Source organism: Triturus cristatus, chromosome 6, assembly GCF_964204655.1.
Source record: "Triturus cristatus chromosome 6, aTriCri1.1, whole genome shotgun sequence".
Lineage (NCBI taxonomy): Eukaryota > Metazoa > Chordata > Amphibia > Caudata > Salamandridae > Triturus > Triturus cristatus.
Window position 1 is genome coordinate 789,870,956 of NC_140589.1, and position 16,241 is coordinate 789,887,196.

Below are 16,241 nucleotides of genomic sequence, written 5' to 3' on the forward strand. Positions count from 1 at the left end.
CAAACATATTAATTTCTGTATTCTGAAACTTCAATGGGAATTTCCTATTCAGTCACTTGACTAGCCTTGTCATACTTCCCTCTGAAGCCTGGTCGTAAAACGAGACACATATCTTTCCTGGATCGGCCGCACATTACGGGGTTATGTAATCTGATATATTTTAATACATTTATTTGTATTTCTGAAGGTGCTCAAAACTTACCATTGAGCAAGGTCTGACAAATGGCATCAGACATGCTCCACAGAGCAGGAAAGATGAAGAACAACGCAAACTGATCAGGGTGAGGTTTCCAGAGTAATAAGGCAATGATACAGGAAGCGCTGGTAGCTGCAGCTGTAAGGAGAGGACACTATCACACGCATGCCATATTTGTGCTAGGTCATTAGCATTATAGATAGACAAAGAAACTTTATTTTGGATATATTTAAAAGGAATGGCCAGTGTTACAACTTAGAGGGATACTAGAATTGCCTTCCGGTTAGGAAGAGAAACAGAGAGAGAGAGTATGTGTGTGTGAGAGAGAGTGCATGTGTACATGTGTGTGTGAGAGAGAGAGAGGGAAGAAAAAGAGAAGGAGTGGCAGGGAGAGAGAAAGTGAGGGACTTTCGGTGTGTGTGTGGGGGGTGGTTGTGTGGGTGTTTGCATGTATATGTGTGTGTGTGTGTGTGTGTGTGTGTGTGTGTGTAAGAATCAGCCAAATTTAGAAAACGCTAATTTGGAAATACAAGTGCAGGCATCTCCTTTTGGAATTTGTGCAATTGTTAATATATAGGGATTATCAGTGTGAGCAAAGTGCCGATGGATGTCTGGCAGACATAATTGCCAGCACCATAGGCTGTTGGAAACGTATTTGCATTAACCCATCCACATGCGCATCTGAGTGATTGCTGCACTCAGCAAATTACATTCCACCCTTGTGCAGAAACACTTAAGTCACATAAACCTATCTCCTCAGAAAAACACCACAAAGACAAAATCGAGCTGAAATGTTGTTTAACATTACAGTCCACAACAAGTAAGATATCAATTGCAATTAATGAAACAGAAACAAACTGTCATGCATACCCACACCTACCACAGTTGTTTATGCAATGGATGCCACCAAAATTGTGATCATGCACATGGTGCTCCATTAGATGATTAGTTAAATACATCTGACAACTTCTCACAAAGCCAATACATTGAATGAAGGAACCAAATGGAATGAAGAAATTAGAATCAAAAACAATATCTGAATGACTAGAATGATGAGGAAAAAATCGATGATTTTTAAATCAGTACTTACCTCATCAAAGCTCGGGGAACACCTAGAAATAAAAAAGTGAATCATCTTTGCTGAGATGAATACAATCGTATGCCACTGGCTCTCTTCAGGAAGTTATTACTGAAGACATTCTCATAGACCTATAACCATCCATCTGTGACTCTATCTGGCAGTCCTTCGATAAACTGAAACACACCACAGCTTTTTTGGTAACTTTTCTGAACATGCCACAAAAGGTACATGATGCTGACATTATGAAGATTAGGGTGTATATGAAGGTTACACCAATACGCATGCATGCACACACCTCTGTAGAGGATGTAACACATGTTTAAATAAATTGCATATGGGTTTGCCTAGTAGATTACACTGGAGATTCACTGAATGCATGGCTGACTTCCTTCCACAACACCATCACAACGGAAGAGTGGACACATAACTAATTACACAGCTAAATATCCTGGAGAAAACCACTGACATTAGCTATTCTCAAGTATCTCTAGAAAGAGAGCATCCATCAACCTCAAATAGAAAATGGAGTGCTTGTATAACAGAATACACAAAATCCCTACCCTTCTACATTTCAAGCTGAAGGCAGCAGAACTTGAGCAGGAATATTTTATGGAGCAATGTGGATATTTCCAGATGACCATGTGCACCATGAATCAGAAGTACTATTGCACAGACAAGGGGAATGGGATGTCACAAAATGGCAGCAGTGCCATCATAGTTCAGCAGGAAACCTTATTTTTATTCCAATAATAATAATTAGTGGTGGCTGCCACTGAGTAGTATGGGTGAGATGGCGGGATAGAAAAATAACTTCAAAGTGACTTACCTTGCTGCCGGCCACCACCTCACTTCCGTCCTCTTCTGTTCCTGCCGGAAACAGGAAGCACAACCAGGCTCCCCTAAGCCAATCACGATGCTGCTGTCACCATGACAGCAGTGTCATGATTGGTCTGAGGACTTTGAGCCTGTGCATGTTCTCCACCCAGCCTGTACAATAAAGCCGGTGGAGAACATGCAAAGTGCGCATGAGTGACCGGCCCAAGACAACCTCCCAAACCGTCATGCGCACTTATGTGCCGCAACCACTCCTCCCCTGCTGGCTGTGACGCCAGCCCAGCCCTGCCCCAATCTATAAACCTGCCTCATTACGGAAAAATAAAATGATTATAGCATAGTGTTATCATTTTATTTTTCCTTTTTCCACTGCTCATACAGCAGTGGGGCAGTGCTCCTCCACCTTAGCAGAGGAGCTGCCACTGAAAATAACATTAATGATATCACATTAATGATTTTAATAGCCAGGGAATAAACTGCTGAGAGGTATGCCATATTTATCATACATAGGTAAAGTAAAAACATGCACATATGTTTTTTACAGGAACATTAACATTATTTGTTTACCTAAATTATTGCTTAATGTAGTATGGACATTCGATGTGCTTCTTTGCTATAAGGAGCCAATTCAGGGAGGTGCGAAGGAGTATCAGTAAGATAGAAGAACTCAACTTTCACAAATCTCTATTATGATGTTTTAACAAGATATGGTTTTATATCACTGCTTTTTGGTTATAAAGGTTTTGTTGATAATCAGGTGCTATGACATTCACATAGTTGTGGAGAACATGTAATACATCCAAGGGCATCAGGCTCCTCATAACCTACTTACATCACCACCTTGCTCCATTTGCCTGTCCTTGTTCTCTATGTTTGAATTTAGTAACTATTTTGGAAGAGTAAATTCACCAACAGGACAAGGCTGGGAGCCATGAGTGAACAGTACACAATGAGGTTGGATATCATACTTACGTGGTCGTATTGAAACTTTGAACTTCATTGCAAAAAGTTCCGAATTGGATGATCAGAATATCTTGCTAACTGAGGTTGCGTCTTGGTCAAATACGATCTTTACTGTGTCCCAGTCCTCCCGCGTTTAATATTTCTTTTTAGTTTAAAATTCTCTGTTTCATGAAAATCTTCCTTGTGGTCAAATCTACAGCTATAAAGGTGTGGGAGATAGGCTCAATGACTGGCTCAGCTAAAGTCCAACGTCAACTAGTTCTTCTTGTATGCAATTCTTATTCTTTTTCTTCTGAGACTATAGAAGGCTAATGGGTCCGATCTTAGAGATGCTCTTCCAAAGCTTGGAAAAAAAGGAAAGCTCTTTTCTAGGTCTCACTATTGGCCCAGAAAGACAGCAGCCTTCTTTTCCTTACTATTAGCATAGCAATGTTGTCAGGGAGCAAAGGCAGGGCTGAGTGATTCCAAGGGTATCGCTTAGCAAGGATACTAGGCAAGTTAATACCAGATTACTCAAATTATAACTGAGGCCACTAGACAACGCAGGACAGGAGACAGAGAAGAACAAAGTATGATTAAAGGAAGGGGTCACACTGTAAATGGATATGGACTGCAGCAGACAGTGGACCATATTTGGAATGAAACAGAAAACCAGAGTCGAGAGAATACCCAGAATACAGGACAGACAAGATAAAACTCAGACCAGCAGAAAAACAAGACCAGGAATTATGAACAGGACTTCTGAAATCAGGAACAGGAATACAGGAATCAAGGGCAGGCTGCACCCAAAAGGCACTGGAACAGGTAATGCCCTGCTGGTACAGGGAACTGGAACTAGGATTCAGAACAAGGAACTCGAGGATGTACCCAACAGGCACTGGCACAAGTTATACCCTACTGGTACAAGGAAACTGGAACTAGGACTCAGAGCAAGGAACTCGAGGATGTACCCAACAGGCACTGGGACGAGTAATGCCTCTTTAGTACAGGGAACTCAAACTAGGATATAGAGCAAAGAACTCAAGGAGATACCCAACAGGCATTGAAACAAGTTTTGCCCTGCCAGTAAATGGTATAAACACAGGAATTCAGAACAAGGACCAAACAGAAATTAAGAATAAGGTAAAAAGGGAACCATGGGCAAAAAGCTGAATCAGGAATCAGGAACTCCTCTCAAGGTATTAAGGATTTAGCAGTGCAGGCAAGTGGGGGAAACAGCATTTGCAACAATGTTTCTACAACGCATGGCTTTACAACACGGTCTTTACAACGACCGCGTTGTTAGCACGCGTGCCATTACATCGTAAGTTGTAACGACTTGCTGTAGACGGCGTGCAACACCATGGAATGTGTTGGATTTTACATACAACACCTTCACTGCTGTTGCACAAACTGGAGTAGGAATAGTAATTAACACTATTCCTAAGTCCAGCTCGCCCCTTAAAGCAAGCCGACTTGCGATGTAATGGCACACATGGTAACAACGCGGTTGTTGTAATGACCGCGTTGCAAAGCCATGCGTGGTGAATGTATGTGTAGTAACGTCATACATTCGCAACTGGAGAAGAACTGGAGAAGAAAGCAGGAGCTACCAGAAACAGGGAGTTGAAGCTCTGAATGCAGAAGCCAGACTTAAGTCCCTCCTCCTGGCTCACAGCCACACAGAGTGATTGGAATCCAGAACAGGTGTGAGCTGCTTTCAACACAGTGCAGGTGAGAGCAGTCAAAGTCTCTCCTTCAGCTTTCTGCCTGAAGGAGTGCACAGAGGATCTAGGAAGAAACCAGTAGGCAGAATGAAAATGCAGAGTGGAACATGGATCGGCGCATGTGACGATTTAGAAACTGCACAAACAGGACAGGAAGACACAAACACCTGAATATCGTGACCTACAGTGTCCCACCAAAACCACTGCAAACAAACTCCTTGGTCTTATTCATCCCGGGATGTCAAAAAGAGAAGAGGATGACACCAAGTGAGTACCTGCATTCTCAATTCAGGGGGTACAAACAACCTATTTTCATGGTATAACAACCTGTCTGGCAGTTTAAACAACGGATTAGTCAACCATGGAGTCAAATTCAGGTGTCCCAATTCATCCTTAACTTTCACCAAAACATCCTCTACAGAGGTATACCCCATAATTCTGTCTGCCGGGATCATAGGCCTACTATTGGTTTTAGCCAATTCATCCAAGGGACCCACAAATATGAGAGACAGTGCATATGATTTTACTTGTTGAGCAGCAGGCCTATATGTGATGGTGAAGTCATACTCATTGAAAAAAAGGACGCATCTCATTTGTCTTGGGGTTAAAGCCCTTGCAGAGCAAAAAAACTCCAAGTTTTTGTGATCCGTGTAGATCGTAATGGGATGTCGAGCCCCCCATAAGTGATGACGCCACTCCTCAAACGTTTAATAGCAAGCAACTCCCTTTCGGCCACGGTTTAATTTTGCTCAGCTTATAATAACTTCTTAGAAAAGAAAGCAATAGGATGCATGAGACCCGTATCAACGTCTCTCTGAGACAACACCCCTCCCACAGCAAATTGAGAGGCATCAGCCTCCATGTAAAATGGGAGGGCCGGATCTGGGTGCATCAAAACAGGAGCAGTAGTGAACCTGGCAATCAACTGTGCTAAGGCGGACTGAGCTGCAGGGGACCAGACAAAAGACGCCCCTTTCTTTAACAGAACTGTCATAGGCATGATGATATCTGAAAAATGAGAAATAAAATACCTGTATAAATTGGCAAACCCTGGGAGGACCTGAATATCCTTCACACAAGTAGGGGAAGGCCAATTAACGATAGCCTCGATATTACGAGGGTCAATCTTAATGCCGTCACTGGAAATCAGAAAACCCAAAAACTCCTCACAGGCTACACTGAATTTACACTTCTCCAATTTACCGAACAAATGATGTTCCCGTAATTTATGTAACACCTGAGAGACATGGTGTTCATGTTCGTCAGTCGTCTTAGAAAAAATCTAAATATCATCAATATAGACGATCACACTCACATCCAGAAACTCTCGCAACACTTCCTTGATAAAAAACTGAAAAGCGGCAGGGGCGTTACATAAACCAAAAAGCATAACACAATATTCGAGCAAGCCAAATTTTGTACGAAACGCGGTCTTCCATTCGTCGCCCTCACAGACACGGATGGGATGGTAAGCGCCCCTTAAATCGAGTTTCGTAAACATGGTTGCATGCCTTAACTGATCTAGTAACACAGGTATCAGAGGGAGGAGATACTTATTTTTGATTGTCACTTTATTAAGTGGTCTATAATCCACACATGCGCGAAGATCCCCCTCCTTCTTAGGGATGAAAAAGATAGAAGAGGACACAGGCGAAGAAGAAGGTCTTATGAAACCGGAGACTAACATCTCATCCAGATACCTACGCAAGTGCCTCTCCTCATGCTCAGACAACGCATAAACACGGCTGCATGGCAATGTAGCACCAGGCAGTAAATCAATGCGACAATCAAAAGACCTGTGTGGAGGCAAAACACTAACTCGTACTTTGTCAAAAACATCACTAAATGCCACAAAGGGAAGAGGGATATCGCTCTGGTTTCCACAACTGCCCACTGCACAAGTTAAAGGCACCACCCAATCTGTTGCCACCTGATAACAATGCTGTAGACAATATTCAGAGTCCAATGTTACTGTTCATCTCACCCAATCTATCCTAGGGTTGTGTACCAGTAGCCACGGCACCCCGAGTATGACCCCAAAAGAAGGGGCATCTATTAGGTCGAAACTAATACTCTCAGAATGCCCATTATCGCAAGTTACCAATAACTGTAATGTCTGCCGGACTATTGACCCAGAAGAGAGTTCTGTCCCATCAATTGCTCTTACTGGTTCAGGTTGTTCCTTATACACACAGGGAATCATCATTCTCTCAGCTAACTGGATGTCCCATAAAATTCCCAGTGGCACCAGAATCCAATAACACCGACAGAGAAGCCCTACTACTGTTAGAAAACACAAAACACGCTGAAATGGTTAAATGACGTGGGATCCTCTGTACTGATCCTGGAATGACATCGGGGTTATTACTACCCACTTCATACGTAGGCAACCCACCATGGTTCCGTGCATAGTGCCCACCTTTCTCACAATACAAGCACAAATTTTGGGCTCATTGCTTCCCCTTCTCCTCACTTGTCAAAGGACTCCTGACCCCCCCAATCTGCATAGGCTCAGGTGCTTGCTTAGATTCAACATTGTCCCGTGATTCCCCCCTAACAACTACCATTCGGGATGCCTGAAACCGATTCCTCTCACCCTTCCTTTCAGACAGCCTATGGTTCAATTTAACCACCAAATCAATGAAGTTGGTGCAGTCTTCAGGGAGATTAACCAGCTGTGATACAACATCCTTTAAGTCTTCACACAAACCCTGAAAAAACAATCGTGTTCTATTTGCAAGGGGCCAGTGTGTTTCTGATACCAGACAATTGAATGAAGAGACATATGTTAACAAATCCTGCTTCCCTTGTCTTAGCTTGAGTAGTTCGGCATCACTCGCCTGCATAAATGCATGCTTAGCAAATAAACCACGCATCTGCTCTATGAATGCTGGAAAATCTTATAAAACAGGATCATAACTCTCTACCAAAGGGACGGCCCAAATAGCTGCACTACCAGCTAAATATGGTATAATATACACCACCTTTGCTGAATCATCTGGAAAGGCCGTGGGACGGCACATAAAGTGCAAGTAGCACTGATTCATGAATACCCCGTATATGTTACAATTCCCAGAAAAACTTTCTGGAGCGGCTACGGGAATGGGAATTTGGGTAGTTACTGTAACAGCTATAGGTGTCCCTCCACTAGCCCCCTGACTGGTAATACGGGCATACTGAAAGGTAGCGGGTTGTACAAGAGGTCCCTTTTCTGTAGAAGACTGGCCCAACCTCTTACCCCAAGGATTTTACCGGGATCGAAATGCATTGAGTTCTGTTTGTAACCCATTATTTTCTTTTCTGAGACCTTGGACCTCGGCCTGCAGGGCAGTGATGGCGACCATTAAATCCTGCATCGAGGGTACCTCAACCCTATCCCCCTCCGCATCCATCTTCGCTCAGGCAGTGCACAATTCATGGCATTGTTTACTGTTCCGCTGCCATGCTGCCAATACGCCCAGCACTGCAGGAGCAAAGAAATTCCCAATCCTCTACCCTCACGGCAGACACATAATCAGGGTGATGGGTAACCCCGGCCCCGGGAGAAGGTGGGGGGATACACAAGGAAACAACAAAACACTGTAGCCAAACAGGTTCTCCTTCTTGACTTCTTGTCCACCACCCACACAACGTCAGGAGAGCAAAGCTGGCCCTTAAAAGTTAGAAAGAAAAAGGAGTATTACTCAAGAACAACTTAGCGAGAAATCTCAGCTACAAAAACATACATAATCAGGTGCACACAGGAACATACAAGCTGAATCTTACCCCTTTTTGTTGGGTGGAGTCATCTAAGAAGAGGAGAAACACCACATTGCCTGACTCCATTGCCACAAAAGTGAAAAGGGGGGGTAGATTCTTCTCTATACGTAGAATGCGGTAAGTTCAATTTTTACATAACCCCAAAAAGAACACCTTCTTGTAGCGTAACAAAATAAGAGGAGGAAAAAGAAACACACCATGAATCAAACATCCCCCAACACTGCAGATGAGGAAGCGGAGCGCCCAAAAAACGTTCGTCCTTCAGCTATTCCGTGATTCCGCCCAAACGGCCCATAACAAGGAGGATAGGATGAACAATTGCAGGAAGTCCAGCAAAGGGAAGACGGGAATGCAGCCACGTTACTCCCCTCGTACCCTTATCTTCTTTTACCGGTCCTGGGGAACCCTCTGTGAATCCAACATAAATAAACAAAAAGGGGACAAGTCCATTTCTACTGGTATTCGACCGAACTCGACCCCCACACCTGGAGGTCTAGAACAGTCCACAACCAAGGGTCCAGCAGCAAGGTACGGGTGAAACTGACGGAAACGGAAGTCACAAGGCAAGGGACTGTAAACGAAACCAAACACCGGCTTCCTGAAGGTAGGGACTTAAATACATGCTGGAATAAGCAAACCAGTTCTCACATGTGCACCCAATCATGCAGGCAGCTGGGAAGAAAAAGGAGGAAGAAAAAGGAGGAGAGGGGAGGTGGAGGAGGGCAACCGACTCCATGAAGCCCTAAATCCCAACATGTGGCAGTAGTATGTATGGGATGAAAATGGCAAGTGTTTGCTTGTATTTTGTAAAAATTAACAAAAGCTGATTTTCATATAAATAACAATCTGGTGTTTTGAGGAACTCAGCTTTTTCATCCATTATAAAAAGGTGGAATTTTGTATCAAGTCTTGAATAGAATTTCTAATGTAATATTTGGGGACAAAGCAATTTTTATTTCTGAAAACTATATAAAGCTTCATATTTTAGTGGCAATGAAAGAAGAGTTCTGAAGGCCTATTTTTGATCTCAGTTCCTTGGTGCTAGGGAGCATATACTACTATTTCATAACTCATGTAGAGGGATGTCATCATCTACACTTTTCTACTATTGTAACTACTGTTGTTTGCGACATGGCATGTACGTGTATGATTACTGTCACCTGTCTGTTTTTTAGCCATGTTATATTCCTTGAATGGAGTTTTGTATATCAGATCGTATTTGACTTATGAGATCATGCCATAGTAGGAACCAATTAAGTGACCTCATACTCTCCCTCTCCAACTAGGCTCACTATGTTCCCTGAACCTTAAATGCTAAACTAATATATAACGAGATGGTCGAGCACCTTTCAATGGGTACCAAAGTACCATGAAGCTACAAAGGCCAAAACAAATAAGGTATTCATTGTTGTGCACCTTAGCTTTTGTGTACAATTAAAAGGAGAACTGCCTTTAATTAATTTGTGCATATCATTTATGATATGTAACAAACAAGGCACAATTAGGTTAGCTTGCTTTGGTTAAGTTACTAAATCCTTTAGGAAACAAACACGAAAATTGGCGGCATCTTCAGAGTGTCATGGTCCACAGGTCCTGAAGAATCTGCCAAATAGAAGCACAGTGAAGCTTGTCAACCTCCACTTACTAAGGTCAACACAATCTTCTGGTTTCAATATGTGCAGAGTGATACAAATCTGTGAAGACAAGAAGTATACCGTCGACACGTTTTAAATTCCACATAGCAATATGCCAATATAGCTAAGGAGGACACACACCTTTATGGTGAGAAATAGTCCCCGCATTTAGAAACAGAAGAAGAACAAAGAGCCTTGCCATCAATGCACTGGGACCTACTGAACATGAAGTCAGAAAACAAAGGTACACTAGGGAACACACCAATGATGAGAAATCAAGGACACCGTAAACACGTTATCTGTATACCGAATGGCCACACCTGTGAGGGATGTCCTTCTATTTTAGTAGAACCAATGAAGTTCTTATATAAGAAGCACTAAGCAGAGCATACACACACACACACACACACACACACACACACACAGACACACACACACCTATGAGTTGGTGAAAGCTTTAGATAAGAACGTTATTCCAGAATAAACTTTGATAGTACACTCAAAATGTACACAATATATGTAACTGTATTTAAGGAGACTTGTCAATTTATATCGTAATTTTAGGTCGAGCAGTTAAGACCTCTTGCATATACTTTAGTATATACTTATATGTGTATGTACTTGGTGGGCTCTGGAGATCAACACTAGGACTTGTCTGCATCCGCTTAGGGACTTTTTTTCTGTTTAACTGCCTCTATTTAACTGTCTTGATGGAAAACGACCAGTAGACATCAGTAAAATACCAGAATTGCTTTCTTCTTGTTCAACTGCCTCTATTTAACTGTCTTGATAGAAAACGACCAGTAGAGGTCAGTAAAATACCAGAATTGCTTTCTGCTGAGGGACTTTCTTTTTTTTATTTTTTTACCGACAACTGCCTCTATTTAAATTTCTTGATGGAAAACGACCAGCAGAGGTCAGTAAAATACCAGAATCACTATAGCATTCTCTAGATTCCAGTCCATAGAAATTGTCTTCCACGAGAACCCGTAAACAAAAATATTGTTTTCAAAGCTCGTATTTTCAGTGATATGACCACGAAGGCCCTGATTTTATTAACCCCTTGGCTGCAGCAGGAATTCCGCCGCAGCGCTGGGGGGGGGGGGGTTTGGGGGCAGCGCGGTGGCGCTGTGCTCATGACGGAGCCACTCCATCATGAGTCACGGTTGAGCTGTGCTCATGACGGAGTGGCTCCGTCACGACTCCGCCCACTGCTCTAATTGCCCGCACAGGCGGGGAATTAGCGCCGCGTGGGCGGAGCGGCGGCCAACGGCCGCAGCATGACGGAACCACTCCGTCATGAGCACACGGCACCCGTGGCTCATGACGGAGTGGTTCCGTCATGAGCGGGGAAGGGGTTAAAAAAACAGAGCATTGAACTATACCATTTCCAGCTGAAAGGCAATATTTCTCTCCATGTTTTCCCATACCTGGTGTGTCACGCAGTTTGGTGCTTACTTTTCCTCCATGTTAAAGAACAGTAGATGTTTCAGCACCCAGGCTAATGTGCTGCATATATAAATACATATAAGGTCCCAAAGGCGACACTGATTGCATTGTAAATGCTTGTTAACCATGTACAGCCCTTTAATTGAGCACCCCATTGCTCTGTGAGCCTGTAAGATTTCTCTAGCTCTCCAGAATCTATGACCATTGACAACATATGAATATCTTTTAGTTTTCATCCCTGCCTCTGCCAGATATATCCTTGGTCACAGGATACCAAGATTCTACTTGGAAGTGTCAGGGAGAAAAAAATGAAAGGACATGGAATATAGAGATAAAAACATACCTATATACATTTTGAAGTTTTATAGACCATACAAAATTGCAATCCTATATTGGGTGACTTTCCTTCAATGAATGCCAGTAAGCTCTGTAGTCAGTCTTTAGGAATAATGTGCATTTTCCATGGTTTTATTGGGTAGTGCCAACATTTAACCCCATCTGGAGGGTAACACTTGCTTTGATCTTCATTAAAGACCCATCTCCTTAGGGTGGTGCAAGGTCTGCACAGCACATAAAAAGGATATTGGAATATTTAAATACTGTAAATGCACAATTTGGCTCAATTTCCTCCAAAATATTTTCAGGGGTAGAACCTTGGCCATCTGTAGGAAGGAAGGTAGGCTAGCTGTCACTGCTTGATTTGTTTAATTCTACTCATGCTTATAAACACCACCATCTTCAAAGTTAACCAGTTGCCAGTGTCAAGCCAAGCATCCTGATGGTGACGTGTGCTCCGTCCCTACGCTTCCATGATGGGAAAACGTAATTTTTAAAAAATATTTTGACTGCTCACATTGACATCTTTTGTAATGCATTTCCCCGCCTATTTAAACGTTACACAATTGTTATTAAACATTAAACTCCTGTTCCAATTTTTTCAATTTTTAGGCATTTTGCTTACTGTCTTTTTCTAAATAAAGAAACTTGTTTTGCATCTTTGGGTTTTTTATATCTTCAACTGTAACGCTATTTGCGTGTCTTGTTTACTTACAAAAACAACCTCGCACATTTATCCATCATTTGCCTTTTTGCTCAATCCAAACTACCAAATGTAACTCAAAGACACCCTTAAGGAAAACGGGTTTGCCCCTTTGGTTTGGACGATGTAAGGGCATGGTACTGCTCATATCAAATTTTTGACCTTGCCATTCAGATTCTTAACAAGCACCAACTAGAATACAAATAGAAATGCAAAATATATATACGTATGCATTTTGTGGAATAAAATGTGATGCAAAGGGGTGTTGCTTTTTGACACAAGAAAGATTTAAAGCCGAGCTTTTCCTTCAGCCTTTCGTCACCCATTCACTATACTGAACAAATGGAGATCCTTACCTAGTACAAACATGGCGACCCTGCCAGTGTACTCGGAAAGCTTTCCAGCCAGCATTGAGAGGATGGAATTTGTGGCGCCAAAGCAGATCATCACATATCCCACAAACTGTATCCCCAGAGCACAAGTCACGTAGGACTAAGAGAAGGAATGAAAAACATGCATTGTTTAGAAATGTGAGTCCCTGTTACTCATTCTTAAGCAAAGGTTCTTTTTAAGGAGCCACCATACACATGTATTTAAATGATAGGAGTGACCAAACCCAGGGCACAAAAGAAGTGAGCTTGATGATCCCAATAGATTTTTAATTACAAAGAACGGCATTGGGACCCTTTTAATGCATTGTCCCCAAATCCCAGAACTGGGCAGTAGATCATTAACACTGAAAGAGGCTGAAATGCAATGGGGCAGTGCGGGCTGAATGGACAGTTGCTCAGTCCAGTAGCGTACTCTGTATGTATGGGAACAGGGCAGTCTGCCAGTGGTGTAACGCAACATGATGACCTACCACCGCAGAATGCCATGAGGACCCCCTCAGTCTCCTGTATCTAACAAATATACATTGGCCTTGGGCTGAATGGGGGTCCCCTCAAAGGGCGGGGGCTGTTTGAAGGGCTAGGGGCCCTCTGTGCTGCAAGGGGGGCAGTGGCCTGCGTTAAGCAGGTCAGTGATTAATTTGAGCCTGTGGCTTTCGGTGCTCAGCAATGGCACTTAATCATCAACACTGGCGCTTTTGAGTACCAGTTAAGGACACATTTATTTATGGTACACACTGGAAGATTAAATGATTTGCCCAGAATCACAGAATGTTGAGCCGACGCTGAGACTGGAACCTGTTTCCCCAGCTCCGAACGGCAGCTCTGGCCATTACGCCACACTCCCTCCCCCCTTTTATGGTGAGTAGTTGGTTCTGTTTTACGCAGCGTTAACAGGAGAAATGGGCGGGTGCACACTGCCTCCTGATGAGAGCTCCGGCACTTATTTTTTTGACAAATTAACCACTGTTTACTCCCTGCATCTGCATATGTGTATTTGTGACATCCAGGTCTGTAGTTTCACAATAGAAATGGCAGAGGAAAGTAGAATGGCTTAGGAAAGGAAGAGAAGAGCTGAGGGAAGATAAAAAGTTAATGGTGCCAAAGGAAGAAGGATGCAAGAAGGTTGGGAAATGAGCGTAAGAGAGACAGACAGAGGGAGGAAGAACAAGCCATAGGGATGGGGGAACAGAAACAAAGAAGTCTGTGGAAATAGAAACTGGGAGAATGGGTGAATGGGTGAAGGCATAAGAAGGGTCAATGGCAGTAAAACAAGGGTGAGGGGTATTCTGTGCGGAAGATGGAGAAGGGCAAAGGGCTTTGTAAAGGAGAAAGTGAGCTTGAGGGAAGGGCACGATGTACAGAAGGAAGGAGAATGAGAAGGTAGGCCTGAGAGTGAGAGGGGAAAGAGATGAAAAAAAGGAAAAGGCACTGATGGAAGAAAGAAAAGAGGATTGTGCCAGGAAATTGGAAGAAGAAAAGTTGCAAAAATAATGATTAACAAAATGTTCCATTGGAGCAGGTCTCTGGATCTTTGACATTACTAGCTACATGTTGACAGTTGGTATAACAGTGCATTATGGGTTGGATGTTTTAAGTGCGTTCATTGACTCAGATTGGTAGTGGCTGCCTGCCCAATAGCCAAGTAATAGACACAATAGTTTGAGCTCCAATCTAGGTCATAGAAGATCTCAGTGACACTGAACAGACCATTGACTGAGTAAGGCGACATCTATGGCATTAGCATGTCATTCTAGGTGATGATTCTCATTGAGAGGAGTATGCCAATTCATTATATTTATATTTCATTGTGAGACAAAATACTATCTCTGTTTATCGAGTAGGTTTAGGGTTCTCCAGCAATGTTTTACTAAGCTGTCTGAATTTTATTTTGAAGTTAATAAAACAAATCTTTAAAACCATGTAAGATATAAATTGACAAAACAATATATTGAGATTCGGAAACTGCCATATTTACATAAAATATGTTAAATAATACAACACACAATTATTACAATTCTTATTTCAACAACTCGCGCAAATATACGGCATAGCTCCCCCAAAGCGCAAACAATATTGTTACATATTTACAGAGCTATGTATCTACATATCTTCAGAGCTACATATCTAATGTGTGCAATGCATGCCTTAGCTACGTAACTAGAAGCACAGAAAACTATTTTAAGTTTTTCAGTCAAACATAAAACATTTTATACAGGCCCCACCTCTACATCCCTCATGACTGTTAACAGCCAATTTCTCCTAATAGTGCTGTAAATAGGCATTACAATCATGAAAGGAGCAACATTTTCGAAATGATAGCACGGGTTGAGTAATCAGATTCACTTACACAATTTTCATACTCTTTACAATTCACTGTATGAGTTGCTACTTGCAAGATGCCCAGCTCTTTGTGTAAAGGTTACGGAATCGTGAGTTTGTCATAAAACCCAGCTAGATTTCACATCCTTCAAAAACTTCCATTTCAAAATAGCTCATAGTCATCGTGGTATGAACAGCTAGGTCATATCTATTTTTCAACAAACTAACCCCAACAGGAACTCTTTCCAGTCTGTTTACTGGCTACAATGGAGACAATCACACAACAAAAAAGAAGGCACAGACAAAAACCACAAGAAGGCTAACTGCGCTGGAGCCCGAATCTATTCTAAACCCATGATAGAGCGTCACGTTATTCTGAAGTTTGTAGGGGTGCATCATACTCACCGTTAGTCAGCACCCACATATTAATCGATGTATGTTAAGGGTGCCATAGAAATGTATTACTAGAATCGTTTAACATAGGTGTGATTAGAAATGTAACAGTGCTTTTCATGACAAGTAATGCTGCAGATGATTGTGAATGTATTTTAGTAAATGCATGATGTTTGATTTTTACGTAATACAATGTGTTAGTTTAAACGTGTGCCATGTTAAAGTTGCGCGTGCAAGTTTGCTTATTTACGTATATGAGAGTAATGAATTAATGCTTAGAGTGTGATTTAGTAATGTGTTTAACAGTGTAAAGGCCTCATGGCATATACGTTTAAAGAGAAAGGCCTGTTCATTTTCTTATGTTAGCTAAACGTTGTAGGCCGGAAAATTATTTCCCTTGGTAAAGGCTTTGGGTTACAGGATGATGGAATATCTTAGAGAAGAGAAAAGTTTTTCGTTCCCATGTTTCTGTTGCA

At 42.3% G+C, this 16,241-nt stretch overlaps 1 protein-coding gene across 2 annotated transcripts in view; it reads right to left on the reverse strand.

Annotated features, from left to right (window-relative positions):
- Positions 1–16,241, reverse strand: part of LOC146817886 (N-acetylglucosamine transporter UNC93A-like) — a 174,724-nt gene that overhangs the window by 18,097 nt on the left and 140,386 nt on the right. For both annotated transcript variants that reach the window (XM_085611373.1, XM_085611374.1), the window contains 2 exons: positions 13,018–13,153; positions 203–334 (listed from right to left, as the gene is read on the reverse strand). In XM_085611373.1, the coding sequence (XP_085467499.1) occupies positions 203–334; positions 13,018–13,153 (268 nt within the window). The remainder of the gene's footprint in view (positions 1–202; positions 335–13,017; positions 13,154–16,241) is intronic.